A 17,456-nucleotide genomic window follows, 5' to 3' on the forward strand; every position below is an offset into this window, starting at 1 on the left:
ACTGTTGAATTAATAAAAAACAAATGCATCATAAATGAAAACTATCCGAAGTAATAATCATCAACTTGGAAGCTATGAGCACTCATTGTTAAATAAAATACAAATGCATCATAAAATGAAAACTATACGGAATCTATGAGCTTGGAAGCACCGTGACAATGGTTATCGTGTTTTGACGATAAACGTTATATCCATGAAGATGGTGCAGCACTGAGTTCTCCTTATGGACACTGCCTAATACGAACTTGAATAACAAAATCATATAATGTCACGAACACAGTCAATTCAACTCTTCATCCTCTTCTACGTCCTGACTGTTGGACGTTATGTTTGATTCCATGGTTTTTTTCTTGCACGAATGTCGCATAGTAAGACATTTCACAGTTTCTTTTCTCTCATGGTCGTTGGTGGGTTTCTTCAACTCCGACAGCTTCTTTTTATTTTTCTCCAAAGCCATCATCTTCTCACAAGATTTCTTGCCCTCTTTCAATATTAGCCAGTGAATCATCAACATCACAGATGGCAATACCATTAACAAATATCTGCTTGGATATTAGAAAATGATTCCATCAAATGATTCTATTAAATAAATACATCAGATTATTCCATTAAACTGAATTCCATAATATGGTTTCGTTAAGTTATTTCCCTGATATGGAAATTAGTATGAAGAGTTGGCGTTCTAGTACGTGACCACTTTGTAATTCCAATACCACTCAAGTCGTTGAAACATTCAAACCCGCATTTTTGACATTTTAGAGTTTGAAAACATTGCAAATTTGGTAAACACCTAACCACGTGATCTCTTCACGTAATTTAGAGAAGACATGAAAATGCGAAACTGTTTCTCTTCTTTCAAAGCATCCTCGGCTGTGCTCCTATCTGTTGTAAAGCTAACAGTTAGCCACTAGAACTAAGTTTAGGTTTTGATAAGAAATGACAGCTCCTGGCTGTTGTTTGAGATACGCATTAGTGAACGATGTTTCAGATTAAACGCTACTCCTCTTCAATGAGGTGAAAATTTATATGACATGAGAATTTGAGCTATGTAATACCGACGTATCATTTGAAAAAAGTTCCATGAAAGCATTCCTACTGATATTTCGTTTTCAAATAACAATTGAAATGGAATGAGTTACGTGTCATAGCTGTTGTTGATTTTAGAATATACTTAGTAGGCGTCAAGTGTTTTGACGGTACTGCTGAAGACAGCTAATACGAAGTCAAAGTGGGCAAACACAATCGGCAACGTAGTCATTTTCTATAATTACGGAACATTGGGGAAAAAACGAGCTTCAAATCAGTAACTGTTCAGTATCAACACATAGCCTGTCCGACTGATTTTTAGATTATGCATTATCAAAATGCACCGCCTGGTAAATTGAAAGAGCGCTATATATTATGATCAGGTGACACAGATCTTCCCGAATGCATGAGACATGATAGGTTACTTTTAGAATTTACGTAAAGTTCAACCAATCAAATCATTTGTTCGTCTGAGCAACTATGAAGGAACATTTTATGAATATCTCAGTAACGGACCGTAACGAAGGATCACGAAGTAGAGCGACATTGTCAGAACCGATGTTCAATATTCTGGCTTGTAAATGTATTTTACCAGCTTGTTTTTCTCATATGTGCTCCTGCATGTCATGTTTGAGGGATCAGTTGCTCAATCTGATTGCAGTAATTGTTGTGATGAACGTAATTATAAAAAGATTGATGAACCTCGGCGCAGCATTAGAAGTATATGGAAAAAGGGACAAAAAGCACTGTGCGATATACATCTGCCTTCGGGTTGGTACCGCTTTACAAGTTTTACGGGTGGTGAGATGCCTACCTCCGTTGTCAGTCCAAATCGCTGTGGCACGTTAGCTCCAGTTTGGATAAAAGGAGAGAATCCCTCAGAGCAAGACGAAACGGTGAACCGTAAAGCATGCATAAACATTTTTGGTATAAACGATGGTTGTACGCAATCGTTTACTACAAAGGTCAGGAACTGCAGCTCATTCTACGTCTACTACCTGAGGCCCACGTACTCGTGTGCTATTGCCTACTGTGCTGGTAAGACACTTCTAATATCTACTCTGTACACAATGCTAGAATTAGTAGCAAACAAGGTTGTTTATTCTTTTTGCAGCTCACACTTGGTTCAGATTTGGTGTAGTTTTTGTAGTTTTGACTTAAGGAGGCATTATGGTTGGATTTTGAAGAAAAACTACAAAATTTTTATTTCCATCCAAATGCTAGGATACATCTAGATTGCTATTTTTGGCTTGGTTAATTTGCGCCGCTAAACATTGGAAAAAAGGCCGCTTTTCAAGGTTATTAGATTTTTTTTCCTATTCCATGGTAAACACGTACAATCCAATTATTTTGGCAGGTTTTGTGCAGGAATGAATAAGTGAATAACAATTTTGACATGTTTCTCCCCGTTGTCTTGCAGGTACTAAAGAACCCTGTCCTTATGGAAAAGTCGGGGAGCCAGATAACTGTGTTGGTATGTTCGCATGATTTCAGATTTCATCAGTGGCTGTTGTTTTAACTTTAATGTCATGTTTTATGATGATATTAATGCTGGTGGAGCATATCTTATCTAAGGTTGGATCAACTAGTTGTCAGTCCACAAGTGGGAGGCTGAGCTTACACAGGATATAAGATACATAATTTATGCAAAAAAAGATGAACACCTTTTTCTTTAATTTCACACGAAATATCTGTAGTGGGTTTTTTTTTTGTCTCGAGAAATAAAGGTAGAAGGCAAGAAATGATTCAAATTGAACCTTGCGTTTAGATAAAAAAGTGAAGGCACACATTCTAACCAAACTTTTATGAATGGACCAATTTACAGCTGCACTGTAGATCTTCCAACTAGTTATTACGATTTTACGATGTTTATATAATCATTGGAGCTCTTTTAAAATTTGACTGCTCTCTTATCGGAGTCATTTTGCTTTTGGCTTGAGAATGTCAGTGAAAGACCCTTGCTTAAAAAATTTCGGAAGAAAAAGGATACATTTTGTAGCCCGTCCATGAATTCTTTTAAAAAACTCTATATAGATTCTGTAACGGATTGGTATTTCTTTTTGTCAAATCACTTATCCTTAGGATAAGGTAATAGGTAGAAAGATTGTAAAATAAATTTTATAGGAAACTCGAAAACTTTGACGAGACAACACTGGGTCCAATTGGACAGGGGTACAAACGATTATTGCTGAATTTGTTCAATTCAATCGCATTAGAGGTGGGTGTAGAGCACGTAAATATTCTCGGTAATCAAAAAGAGGTTGGAACTATGGATGCAATTTGCATCTGGTACTGTTGATCATCAGTTCAGTTTAAAATGATCTCATTAAATTTTCCTGTTTGTTTCTGTTTGATAGATCAACCAGTTCAGTTTAATATGTCTCTGATCATGGAACCAAAGATAGTCTATGAACCCCAAGGCGAAGACCCCGCCGTGAACCTTCGCTGTGAGGCCAACTTAGTCAATCCGAGTATGAAGTCCTGGCATAATGTTTCATATCGGTTCACTTGGTACATGGAAGGAAAACATATACTCACAGATGACATTTGTGGACCATTAGAGCCTGGAAGTACTCAATATGATTCCGAATGCCCTGGAAAACCCTTATTTTCTCGACTCGAGGGCAGTAAAAACTATTATCAGCCAAATAGATGGGTACGTCTTCTAGCCTTTTCTCTCTTCCTACCATGCTATCCGCTTTTATAGTGTCAATAGGTCATAATGGAAAGATAAGTCAAAACTGAGGACATGAAAACTACATTAATTTTGTTAGCACATTCAAAAGTTATACACATCATATGTTCCATGTTAACGGTTTCATTGTAATTGTTATTGTTATAAAGTCGAAGGGAAACTATGTTAGTTTCAAGGTGTCCTAAAAGTATACTTACCTGCATTTTCTTTGCTCCAAAAGATATCCTGCAACGTGACGGCGCGGTATACCACATCGCCGATGAATATTTGGAGCACACCCAAGTCTGCTCTCTTTCCCTTCTTTGCGGGTATAAAGGTAAAATAAAAGCAGTGTTTGTTATTGAGTATGATCAAACGAACGAGCAGACATGGACAATTAAACCTTGTCTGCCCCCGATTCAAACGGGAGTGAGAGAGAGGGAGCTCCTTTACAGTATCGACTATCCGCCTCTGGAATAAGATCCCCTGCGAGATCAGAAACAAACAGAATCTTATAGGCTTCGTAAAATCCATGTCAGAACAGTTTGTGAATAGTTATAAAGACTTAGATCATTTTTTCATGTAGTTTTAAATGTTATATTTTATTAACTGGCCTGATCTTTGCTCCATTTTTAAAATACTAGACAATTTAAATTTTAAATTTCATATTATAGTTGTATTTTGATAATTCCTCAAATAGTCAGGCTGTAATGCTTTCATGTAGTGCTATTAGTATTTTAATTTGTACTTTTTATTGAGGGCCATTGGTTCTTTCATTATATCTACTGCTTTGTGTAACCCTCGTTAAATAAAGTTGATTATTGTAAAGAATAAGAAAGATGGTAAGTTTGGAGCTCGGTGAAGAAATATAGAAAGATATTTTCTGTCTTTGTCACGAGTGTGGGACAAATATGAACTTCGTAAAGGGCCTAACTCATCTTAGAGTCTCTGTGGCTCAGTGGTAGAGCATCGGAGCGCGGAATCGGAAGGTTTGAGGTTTGATTCCTCATGGGGACTCAGAATTTTTTCTTTCTCCCACGCTCGTGACAAAGACAGAAAAGATCTTTCTACAAAGTTGATTATTATTATTACTATTATCATTATCGTTTGAAACAAATTATTGACAGTTGATCTAGGGGACAAGGAGAACCAGACGCCCTCATTTTTCTTATCACATTTGAGATCTGTTGATATGTTGGAGGTTCAAGGTTAAACGGAATTATGGGTTCTGACAAAGTAGGTATCCAGCTTGGAAGATTGAAAACTTTAGTCGGATTTACTGACTAAAGAGTTCTTGTAAAGTAATCAAAGCACTCGTTCATGGAAAACGAAGGGAAGATTCCGTCTTTTTTGTTGAAGATCCTTTTTCTACACGTAAGAATTTGGTAAGATGGGGATTATCACAAAGTCCTGATTGTTCCTTTTGCTTTAGTCCTGAGTCACTCCTTCATGTTGTCGCTGGTTGTCAACAATGTCTTGATCGCTTTACCTGGAGACACGACTCAATCCTTAACTTCATTGCCAAGTCCCTTCGACCTGTAATTAATGTTAGCCCCTCAATCTCTGCAGATGTTACTGGTTTTCTAAATCCCTCAATAATAACTGGTGAAAATTATCGCCCAGATCTTCTTTTCCTAACCCAGTCCAAGTGCCTATATGTTCTAGAATTAACAGTTGGTTTCGAATCTAACTTGTACAACAATGCAGTGCGTAAAAAAGAAAAATATCGGAACTTGGTGAACGAAATGAGTAGAGCTTTCAGATGTGTGAAATTTGTAAATCTCTCCTTGAGCTCCCTTGGCGTTTTCTCAGATGAATGCTCTACTTTCTTAGGCATGATGAACGACATAGGCATTGCCAAAAAGCAGCAACTTTACATAATCAAGAAAATGATAAATATAGCTGTTAGAGCAACATATTACGTCTTTTGTTGTAGAAATAGGAATTGGGACAACCCAGATTTGATTCAATTTTGATTTTTGTTTGTGTGTTGAATAAACCAATCTCAAGCAGCATTTGTAAGTTGCCTATACGTAGTGAGATTTACAATTGTACATTTAAAAACACATATAAAGTTTCCATTATAGAGCGCTACTCACTGGTAAGGACGGTTTTGTAATCAAAAGTTCGTATAAAATTCTGGCATACATATATTTCCCACATGAAAATGAACTCCAAGAAATAAACGCTCTCCTCGACAGTCAACGGACCTAAAATCTCAGCCCTGCAGAGAAAAGATCTGTTTTCACGGATTTATTGACAATGTTAAATTTGTAAAGCATACATTCAGTTTCAGGTTCAGAACTGGTGCATTTACTTATAGAGGAATAGCAAAGGAAAGACTTATTCAAATTAATTTCACAATTTCATTGAAACAAAATTTGACATGTAAAAATAGGCGATACGTTGTTTATTACAACGCTACTGCACTTTTTTAATGAGCCTGATTAACAGTTTGTATATTATTATTTTTTTATTTAGGTGCTTTTTTGGCAAATTTTATGCCTCAGACTTCCAACGAAGATTCCCTGATAATTGCTATATATATATATCTTATTAACCAAGCGCGAGGGCCGTATTGGTCCCTACAAAAAAGACCGAGGACCGATATTCTTCCAGTACGGTCCCGAGCAAGCTTGGTTAATAAGAGATTTATTATACGACTGAAGTTCAAAGGGACACAAGTGCGGTATCATTCGGGACCATTCGGGACAGTGCCCAGTTCAATACTGAGAGAATATTGGACCGGCAATAGAGCATTTTGATTGGTTGATTTTAGTTATTGGCCCTCTGACTGCCCGAGTCGTGTAATCAATGATAATAATAAAGACGCAGTCTTTGAAAAGGGTATTTTGTGCACCTGCTTGAATGTCAAACTGCATGCGAAAAAAAGTCAGTGAGTGTCAAACATCATATTTCCAATCTTCCTTAAGCCTTTTATCATTGGAAAACTGTCCTTATATTTACATTTGTATCTTTTCTAGGTTGAACCAACTAGATTAACTACCAGGGAGTGTTCCCTCGACGGAACTTACATTACTATAACACCAACAATACCCGTTAGGAAAGGTTTTCTTAAAAGCAGCTTAAGCATTGGTTTTTTTTTACCAACTGGTATTTATCTGAACAATGATGACTGTGAAATTACCTTCGATGGCCTTGAATCGAAAAAAGTTCGTCTACATACCGAATGCACGAGCTTTCGTGCTTCCAATTCAGATAAAGTGATCTATCCTCAAATCAAAAATACACACAGCGAATTTTGGAACAGTGCAAGGGACCTCCCTGCTATTTGGGTAAGTTAGTCGTGATACAATTATAGCTTTCAACATTTCACTTAAAGATCAACCAATCAAGATTAGTGAGAGATGGATTTTCTAATATTTGATTTTAGGCAAGCAGAGCCCCAGTCCAATTGATAAACTTTTACTGCTATTCACTTTTTGGGACCCCTCACAAGTCAAAAAAAGGAATTTGAAAAGGGTTCACTAATGTTGTCCTTTGCAACGGTTGCTACTTTAATCGGTAAATAAGGAGAGTAGTTGATTTATATTGAGACATATCCGGAAGGAGGAGGATATCAAAAGGTAAATCCCGCAAAGTTTGTTTGGGAGCAGACGAAATTAACACAGGACGAATTCCCACGTTTCCACATTTCTTAAATGTGACGGAAACATGGAGGTTCATGTTTCCGCCACATTTACGTTTTGAGGAAATGTGTTAGTGAAGTCCACTTTTCTTGTCAGTTAAGACCTACCATTTTTATGATAAATAAAATACTACATGGTTGCGCGTAGATATGGGATTTCTCTTCTCGTGCTCAACTCGATGTTTCACTCGTTCGCTGAGCTCACATGTAAGATATCGTGTTGAACACTGGAGGGGAGACTCCATATCTACGCGCGCCCATGTATCATTCTCTATGTCTTTTATCTATCATTTCTTATTTATAATAATGAATCGATCGCACTCATGACAAAAGTTTCAAACTCTGTTTTAATCAAATTCTTGAAGTTTTTGCTCATTATACAGGATTTTATCGGGCACGGCAAATTTATACTTGGTATAACTCTCCATAAAGTTATGAATTAACACGTAGCGAGGATAATCAAATCTTGAAAAGGTTTTAATATTTTATCATAATTGTTTCATATTTCTTTATCTGAGGTGTCTGTGATAGACGAATCAGACAGTATTGGTTATTGTGGAGCGTATATGGATCCACATTACCAATCATTTTCGTGAGTATCAAATTACATATCATGTGTTTATCTGCAGTAATCGTTGGGAAATTTGTTCAAAATGATAACTGTTTTAATTATATTGAAAAACAAATTGGACCACGCGGTATTGAAAATAGACTTTGATAGTGTCGAGAGAGTGTCTTGCCAGATAGGGGGTGATAATGTTAAAATTCAATGATTTATTTCAAGCTTGGCCAAAATGTGAATTATTAGAGGTTAATAATTACAAAAACAACAAATCAAAATATTTCTTTCACTGAGAGATATGATTTTCCTTTGTGAAAACCTCCACTTTCCTGTGAAACTAAATGGATGCGGATAATTTTCTCCCAGTGCAACGAATAGAAAAGCGATCTGGAGATTTAACGCACTTTACCATACTCTGTAATTATCAGACATTCGACAAATAATTTGATTCATTTCGTCAATTTCTCTCGTGCCAATATTTTACATTTTTCAAATATTCATTGGGAGTATTAAATAATCTTTCAATTTAGAGAAGTAAAACTAGGATGAACAATTTATTAATGCTACAGATATTTATATTACTTAATGCTATCTTTTACCATTTCGTTGGCGTTTGCTCGAAATTACTTCTTCAGAAGTCCCTTTTTTGGCTCTTTAGTTCCCTTTATCTTCTTTTCTCCTTTGTCAGCACCTTCCTGCAGTTTCTTTTCTACGCATTTCAACCTTAAGTGAGTTGTTATTTTTTTTCAGTGACCATAACAATGTCAACGTTTAAAATTCCTCAATTGTTGTTTCATTACTGTTTTTTTCTTTTTGTATGTGTGTTTTGATAAGTAATTTGGTTATTGTGAGGTTTTAGTTTCAAACTAGATCTACGGCCTTCGTCTCGTGGACCACATCCTACTTTCGTTTAAAAAAAAATCTTCAATTTTTGTGGATATTGGCCACTTTGGATTTACATTTGCAGTGGCAATCTATAATTTAGCCAAATTCTTTGTATCTTTTCTAACTGATATGGTGGCGGACTAGGGATGGGTATTTATGTGCATTTAATTAATGTATAGGGGTGCAAAAATTTTCAAAATTTTTTTTCCTTAAAACTACCATTTGAACAAACTCCGTTATGTATTTTAGCTTGGCATCCTCTTCGCAATGATTGATTTTTCCCCTCCTGTGAGAGGTACGGGGCTCCAGTCCTAGCTATATATGTGTTAATTTCTGTCTTTTTCTTTTCCTTTACCCTTTTTTTTTATCAACAATCTTCTACGAAAGCACATGTTTTTATCGTTTTTCTCGGAACGCCATTATTTTCTTCATGCGAAAAACTTGGGTAACAATCGGGAAAATAAATTGCGTGAAACGATTTTTTCTGAAAGACCGCTTAAGGGATTTTATTGGTTCCGATGTTATTCCAATGGTACTTAAATACGTTCATGAACCCATATGATAGCAAAGTAACTACTGCATCTGGGCAAGAGTCTCTAACGATAAAAAAAAACAAAAACAAAAACAAAAAGACTAAAAAAATAAAAATTTCCGTCATTTGAATATGAATGTCTTCTGTATATTGGCCTTTAGACTCCTTTCAAATTTATCAATGAGGTGTCAGGGACTCTTTCACTTAAAATGAGCTTACAAACTTTTTGTCACTTCATATTTCTTAAAGGTCTTATTTCACCTTTATGGGACACGGAGATTTCATCCTCTATCGCAATGCAGAACGAAACTTTGAGGTAAAAGGCAAATGAAAATAATGCTTGAAAAGATAAGTGGATGTATAAAAAAAAATAATAAATAAATATAAAGTAAGTCCCAAGTCATCTAATTCTGAGTTTGTTCTTCGAATTTGTACTTCGATGAAAGAGTAGAAAGGGGTGCAGTGTAGGATATATTATTTGTCCTCCTCAATGAATTCTCATGCATCTCATTTCATATAAACTCTCTTTTTTCTGAAGGGGAGTCGAATTCAAGGAAGAGGACATAATAAGAAAGTTTAACACTGAGATGAATGCAACATTTCTTACAGACACGATTTTCTTTTTAAATGATGGACATAGGTACATACCAGGCAATGGGTCTGTTCGGAAAACGCAGACACCTGTAACTGCGGGGCTGTTCTTCGAGATCACAATGATGTGATTGAATTCAACTGCTGCAATGAAAACCTCTATTTTGATCATACAACTCCCATACAAGTTAGAGTACGCAGCAAAAAAAAATTGGCACCTGGAATATCGATCATACAAACCATCTCAGGGTTCAACAGCGAGTATCGGGTTAGTTCAAAATCCATGACTTTATTTTATGATCCATTATTTTCTCCTGTAACACTCTGCAATAGAAATTTAACTTGTGTTAATAAATAATTTAATTTATATAATTTAATGAGGTATCGGAGCTTTACTTCATGATTTGTCAGCTCAGCGAGATATTATCACAGCGGTTAATTGTACCTGCCTCTACCTGGAATGGATACAAAGCTTAGGTTTGCAATCTATGAAACGATAGGCAGTGAATTCGAGGTCCTTTATTTTTTCTGTATACGCATTGGATACTTCCTTTCATTTGTTTTGTGACCCTGACCATCAGTGAGTCAAGATTCCTAAAAAATGCATCGTTTGTGAGGCCTGATCGAACAAAAACGTATAAGGAGGCTCAAGGGATCGCTCCTGTTTCGTGGATTCATATATTTTTGCTCTTCCGTTATATATTCCTTTATTGCAGGTTTTGTTCCCTTCAGGCGGGAAAGTAGAGATCTACCGAAATTGGTTTGGGCTTAATGTTATCCTTTCGGTTCCTCGATCCAAAAATGTTTCCAACGAAACCGGTTTATGTTTGTATAATTACGAGCCAGATGTAATAAGTTTTGGAAAGGAGTTCAGGTAAGCAACCAATTGACCACAAGTGTTTTTTTTTAAAAGTGATGGTCCTATTGGTACTATTTACAAAGCATGGTCAGCTGCCCCCCTAGCCTACCCCCCCCCTTTCCCAGTTCCTACATAATCTTGTGGCGAGGAAAGGGTACTTTCAAAAGCTTTCAATTAAATTTCCAATGTATGGAACAGAATCATGATTTTCTCCAGATCGCAGTTTCTGATCTTTTCAATTCGTTGAAGAGAAGTGTTTGGTACCTTTTTTTTTCCAAAGAATTGAAACAAGAATAACCTTGTTATCTCTTTCACGCATAAGCTTATAAATTTATACATTTAGGCTAATCTTGACGGTGTAATAATGCAACAAATCGTTTAACTTAGCTGACGGTACAAACCCACGTGCTGGCGTTATACGGACGACAGCACCAGGAACTACTTAGGTTTGGTCAGGAGTAATTCCTCTTCTTCGAATATGTCATCACAAAACATATCTATTTCCTTTCTTTTTTCGTGAAGGCAGATAGCAAAGTTTCGATGCATTTGGTATTACTCGTAGGGAAAAATAGACATAAGGGGAATCGTGTTTCTGTTTCGGCGTTTAAGTTTAATTTAAGAGTAAGAGTTTGCAAATCTGGTTTTTTCAGCGAGTTTCTATTTCATGATCCTTCCACTTCAGTTTGAAAGGGGTCAGAAAAGGGCTAGCGAAGTTTCAGTCGTTCCCGCGAGTGATTTCTGTATGTATGTTACATTACTGTATACACTTATGATGCACAATCCTCGCAGTAGATAGCGCTATTTAAGCAATAGCGAAAATCAGACCTGAAAAAAATCAGGCCTGTACGGGATTCGAACCACTGACCTCTGCGATACTAGTGCAGCGCTCTACCAATTGAGCTAACAAGCCAACTGGGAGCAGGCCGTTAAGTTGATTCGTAATAAACCCGTGAAAGTGATAAATCAGATAGAATGAAATATATGAAGTTCATAAATTTTGAACTGCGGTATTAGATACGTATGATGCACGATCCTAGCAGTAGATAGCGCAGAGGTCAGTGGTTCGAATCCCGTACAGGCCTGATTTTTTTCAGGTCTGATTTTCGCTATTGCTTAAATAGCGCTATCTACTGCGAGGATCGTGCATCATACGTATCTAATACCGCAGTTCAAAATATATGAACTTCATATATTTCATTCTATCTGATTACTGTATACAGTACGCATCATGTAAAAGTTCAATCCGCTTAATTGCATCTGAGCGTAAAGAAGGAACTACACTTACACTGTATGCCAACTGAGAGTAGAAAAAATGGCAATTTTTGTTTTATCAACTAAATTGATAATATAAATTAAAAGTTTGAAATTCTTTACGTTGGCGTATTTACATTATCATATCAGTTGATCAAACAAAATTGAATTACCTTGTCATACTCCCCGGCCCACCGACGCAGCACCACAGATTCTTTAGAGATTTGCCCCCTCATTCATTAGAGCAAAAATGTTTCCTAGTGATTGTAGTGAATTTTCCTTTGCCAAGAATTGATGGAAAATTTTTTTTTAGAATTACATCATTGAATACAATCTCGCCTTCTGGTTGTTTACGGAAGCGAGGTATTTTGCTTGGAATTGCGAGTTGAAAACGAGTACGTAAGCATAACAACTATCGTCAAATTGTTACAAAGTTTTGTTACTAAGTCCATTTAAAATATTTTCAAAACCATTACCACCTTTTAAATAGCCAAAAGCAAAAACGAAAAAACGTATATGTGCACGATCCTCGCAGTAAAGCACTATTTAAGCAATAGTGAAAATCAGGCCTGAAAAAATTTAGGCCTGTACGGGATTCGAACCACTGACTTCTGCGATACTAGGGCAGTGCTCTACCAATTGAGCTAACAAGCCAACTTGAAATTTTGATGTTCTTAAGACTTCGCTTCTCGTGGAAATATTTGTTTTAAGAACATTAAATTTTCGCGGGGCAACTATCAGCCGATAGTTCCTTGGCAGAAACACTCTATTGTTTAAATAGTAAATTTTTTCAGGCCTGATTTTCACTGTTGCTTAAATAGTGCTTCACTGCGAGGATCGTGCACACATACGTTTCATAACCGCAGTTCAGATATATGTATTTTATATATTCGTTGTGTTTGATTTATCATCTTACGGGTTTATGTCGAATTAATTTGATGACCTCCTCCCAGTTGGCTTGTTAGCTCAATTGGTAGAGCGCTGCACTTGTATCGCAGAGGTCCGTGGTTCTAATCCCGTACAGCCCTGAATTTTTTCAGGCCTGGTTTTCACTATTGCTTAAATAGTGCTTTACTGCGAGGATCGTGCTTATATACGTTTCATAACCGCAGTTCAGATACATGTATTTCATATATTCGTTGTGTTTAACAAAAAAAAAAATGGTTTTTCAAAGTGAACCTGAGGTTCTTCCTTATTTTGAACTCAACTTTAAACTATTGGAGAGATGCATGAAAAACCTCTTTCGCTCGCGACAACGCGAAAGCGAGAATATCTTGTGAACAAGGCCCAGAAAAAGACCATCTCCGAGCTAACAGGTCACGCCAACCCGGGTTCAATATCCACCTGCAGCCATAATCTTTTAGAAAAAACAACGAAGAGTGTCAAGCAAGTTGGCTGGGTTTTCATCGAGTACCACTACGACTGTCACAGCTGCCAACGCCAGCGGCAGTCCACCCGAATGTTCATCCCGACGATTCAGCTTATGGCAGTTGCCTGGAGTGAATTTCTACAAATAAAAATATAAGAGTTTTTGGAATTTTCATGAAACACTTCTTTGTTTTTGAAAGGAGTAAAAAAATATCGATCAATGCGCGTATTTACACTTCAACGTACTTTGTATTAATCGCGATGTTAAACTTTCAGCGCTTTCGCTTGCACACTTCATTTCTTTCAGTTTAGCCACCAAAGAGGTTAAAGATGTGAATTATCTTTCTTTCTCGAGCAAATTATTTGGAAATTTGAAAAAGAGATGTTAAAAATGAACGGCTTGTAAATTCAGTGAAACACCACCATTACCCTTGGATAGTGAAGCTTGTTTAAAACGTTGGAAAACGATTATTAAAAACAAGCACGAGTTTCAAATAAAGATTTCGTAGGTTCAAACGTTTACGACTGACCTTGCTTCCTATTCGCTAACGCGATAAACAGTTCTAACATGTACAGTTGACTTCAAGATGGCTTTCTGGAGCTAGCGCTCGGGACAAAAACAAACAATATTATTGCTTTTTTCTTATTTTCTTATTTTTATTCAATGATGCGATTCAAGGAAAGTTCATTTCCTGACTCGTGAATTCCGCGTTAAATTGCACTTGAAAACCGATATCGCACGAATCACGAAGCGATGAGTGCGATATCGGGATTTTCCTATAGTATTCAGACGACTGATACAATTACGGCCAAAGTTTTAAACTGTTGTGAAGGAGTGCGTGCCAACCAAACGAAAGTTCCCATTTTTGTTTGTTTGTTATTTTGCACCGAGGACCTAGGAGCTATGAATCGAAAGGGCAGTATGTCCATGAATTTTCCTGAAGGTCAAATTCACAACTGAGGGAGCAAGAAACGCAATGTGACAATAATCTAGAACACTTCTCAATCTTAATTTCAGTAATTTGGAGTTAGTGACGTTCCACGTAACAAGGCCTCAAAGGCTTACTTGCGTTTTATGATTCTTGATTTACAAATGTTCTTGTTACTACATGACGACTTTGACAAGGCCTCCTCTTTGCTTATGCTCAGAATTGTAACCTCACTCAGTTCTGCATCTACTAGATCGATCAGCTCAACTGCATCTAGGCCAGTAACGAACAAGACCCTTTTCATTAATTTAACAGATTGGAACCATCTCAAAGCTACTTCAACAGACTACCGGATCCAGTTAATGACATTGCTGTGGAATACGAGATTCCTTGCCCATGTGGGGGGAGAAAAGACCAGAATGATGATTCAGATTGTATTCAACAGCTTCCAGTGTACTTTCCCAATGTTATGGATAAAAGTGGGAGAGTGATACTGTCCACAGGAAACTCTAACAGGAAAAAAAGGGACACACATATCTCAGACGATCTCACGGACGAAGACTATGCGCTATTCAAGGGGTTTGTTGGATCAAACAAATCACATAGACACAAACGTGCATTGTCAACCAAGCGTAACTTTATAAGGAAAAATGCAACGGACTACTGTATGCAAAAGGTCTCTAAAACAGACATTGGTAACTTATGTGCTACACTTGGAGTAAATGTCGCGGAAATTGTTACTTCCTGTTCCATCGACTTAGAGGTAAAGCTTTTCTTTTCTTTTGGTTTCTCTCTCCCATCCTTCCTTCTTTTTTTTTTTCTGAAATTTTTTCCCTTCTTTTCTTTCTCTCTCCTTTTTCCTCTTTTTTCTTCCTTTTTTTCTTTCTCTCTTTCTCCCTTTCATTTCTTCTCTTTTTCTCTTTTTTCTTTTGCTCTTTCTCTCTGTCTCTGTCTCTGTCTCTTCTTCTTTTTCTTTTTTTTTCATTTTTACTCTCTTTCTTTTCCCCTGTCTTTCTTTCTTTCTTCTTTACCTGTGTTTCTCTCGGTCTCAGATATAGATGAAGCGAGCCCTTAGAAGTAAGTAGAGTTAGGCCTGAACATGGGGATAACTGTCTGGTTCGGTATCCATTAGCTTGTTGTCCAATAGATCTGAAAACTGTTTGCAATGAATATTCTTATCTGAGAACTTTTACTATGACAAGGCCAATGAAGACGGATTTTTCAATTAACCTAGGCTTTCTAATTATAGGTTGTGATATTTTCACGGTAATGGCGTTAAATAATATTGATTGCAAATTAAGTAGTATCAATTAGACAAGAAAAAATCATTTCCACAAGGAATTAATGGGCTCTATGGAGATTATTTCTCCACCAACTCCGTGAGATTCTTTGTTTTCAGGCGACTGGTGACCCAACGTTTGCGATTTCTGCAATATCAGTACTTATGAATGATTGTGGTCAAATTGCTGCCAGAAACCTTTCATCGTATTCTAATGAGAGTAACGATCATAAACAAGGCAACTCGAGTTCTTCCATCTTGTCTAACATTGCTCAGCTAATGTGTCCGAATGATTGCACGTTAAATGGCAAATGTGTCAATGGCTCCTGCATCTGTAATGAGGGATTTACCGCGAAGGATTGCGCAATGTCACTCGGAAACGCACCATTTATATCTATGTAAGTACCACTCTGTTTTCAGGCACTTCTTCTGTATGGCTTCAAAACTATGGAATAAGCGCAATATTGTTACAATAATCTTTATGCCATTTTTCTTAAAGTGTGTGGATTAGCTCCACCAAAATTCGGACAGATTAATGCAACATTCTTCCAGCTAATATTGGCGCAATGCGGCTTCCTTACAATTTACGTTCCCTCGATGTTTCTTGGCACTGGTATCCTTAAAATTTTTTGAGTGACTCATCTTTTAATGATGTATAGCGAAAATGTGTTTACATAGCTAACGATAAAGCTATCATTACTATTGTCACCAACAGTCATCAATCGGATAGTTTTGTTTTAGCACTGTCTGAAAACGTGATACTTGTCTCCATTAGCGAAAGAAGCGCTTATAACCATGTGTGCGGGTGATATTTATTTTAAAACCCTATTTGCCGAATTTAAGGTTACAGGGTGGTGGTCTCTGTGATAAGCGCCAACGGCCATGCAAGAAGGCGACTGTGATGGGAAGTGACTTCATTGACTCGACAAACCTAACTTGTCATGTGAAAGAGTACATGGTAACAATTTAAGATAAATTATAATGATAATAGCGAGGCTCGTAGCCCCATACTATAGAAAATAATAGTAATAACAGAAACCTATCAAGCCGACAACATTTGGTCGTATGACCAAAATTTGGCGGGTTATGACTGTCCAACTGTACGTGTAAGGTGCTACTTTTAGCATGTGCGGCCAACTCCATTGCGGGCTAGAGCGGTTTAGCCATTTCGTAGGTAGAAAGGAAAGGCAGAAAACAATAGGCAAGCGCTACTGAGTGCGTAACTTCGAAAATCCCATTCGTGCGTGCTAGAAAAGTAAAATATAAACGAATAAAGTACGCATACACAATTACCTAACTGCGGTGCAGCGCACCGCAGCCATAAGCTCTAGAAGAGGGCTTCACGTGGGCTAGGGGATGTGAAGCCGCGCGAGAAAAAAGAGGTTGCAACCCGCGTTTTTATCGGGAAATCTTGCTGATTAGGTCTCATTGACTCTCGATACTAAATGTAATTAACGTACCTGCAAAGCGACAACACTAATAGCAGAAGCTATGTCAATTGAAAAAAATCATTTTAATTCAAGTTTGGGTAAAAGGGTTGAGCGAAAATGGGCAGGAAAGACAGAGAAGAAGTAACAGTTGCGAGCGAGTCCGGAAAACGCGAAAGGGATCGAGAAACGACACGACAAAGATAGGTAGGAACATGGCGAGAGGAACGCGAAAGTGGACATAATTAAAAGCTCATGCAGAGGGGTGAATATCTGACGAAGAGTAACTTAAGAAGGAATGACAAAGAGCTCAAGTAAACAGACTACAAAGAGAATACGAACTACGATGGAGCCGAGGAAGGACAGGAGCTAAGTTGAGTCTTATCTGAGTTTTCTCCAACGAGCAAAGGGCTAACGCTCGAAA

General features: G+C 37.2%; 1 protein-coding gene across 6 annotated transcripts in view; it reads left to right on the forward strand.

Moving 5' to 3' along the window:
* Positions 1 to 1,209: 1,209 nt before the first annotated feature.
* LOC111344094 (von Willebrand factor D and EGF domain-containing protein) overlaps positions 1,210 to 17,456 on the forward strand; it is a 36,728-nt gene continuing 20,481 nt past the window's right edge. For 3 of the 6 annotated variants that reach the window (XM_088733112.1, XM_088733116.1, XM_088733115.1), the window contains exons 1-12: positions 1,219 to 2,064; positions 2,447 to 2,500; positions 3,384 to 3,682; positions 3,942 to 4,037; positions 6,685 to 6,996; positions 7,868 to 7,941; positions 9,578 to 9,644; positions 9,969 to 10,187; positions 10,636 to 10,793; positions 14,642 to 15,089; positions 15,726 to 16,003; positions 16,449 to 16,563. In XM_088733112.1, the coding sequence (XP_088589238.1) occupies positions 1,608 to 2,064; positions 2,447 to 2,500; positions 3,384 to 3,682; positions 3,942 to 4,037; positions 6,685 to 6,996; positions 7,868 to 7,941; positions 9,578 to 9,644; positions 9,969 to 10,187; positions 10,636 to 10,793; positions 14,642 to 15,089; positions 15,726 to 16,003; positions 16,449 to 16,563 (2,577 nt within the window). In that variant the 5' untranslated portion in view covers positions 1,219 to 1,607. Of the gene's footprint in view, positions 2,065 to 2,446; positions 2,501 to 3,383; positions 3,683 to 3,941; positions 4,038 to 6,684; positions 6,997 to 7,867; positions 7,942 to 9,577; positions 9,645 to 9,968; positions 10,188 to 10,635; positions 10,794 to 14,641; positions 15,090 to 15,725; positions 16,004 to 16,448; positions 16,564 to 17,456 lie in introns of all 6 variants that reach the window. The other 3 variants (XM_088733118.1, XM_088733113.1, XM_088733117.1) reach the window with 3 other exon arrangements.

The sequence above is a fragment of the Stylophora pistillata genome, chromosome 9 (genome assembly GCF_964205215.1).
Source record: "Stylophora pistillata chromosome 9, jaStyPist1.2, whole genome shotgun sequence".
Taxonomy (NCBI): domain Eukaryota; kingdom Metazoa; phylum Cnidaria; class Anthozoa; order Scleractinia; family Pocilloporidae; genus Stylophora; species Stylophora pistillata.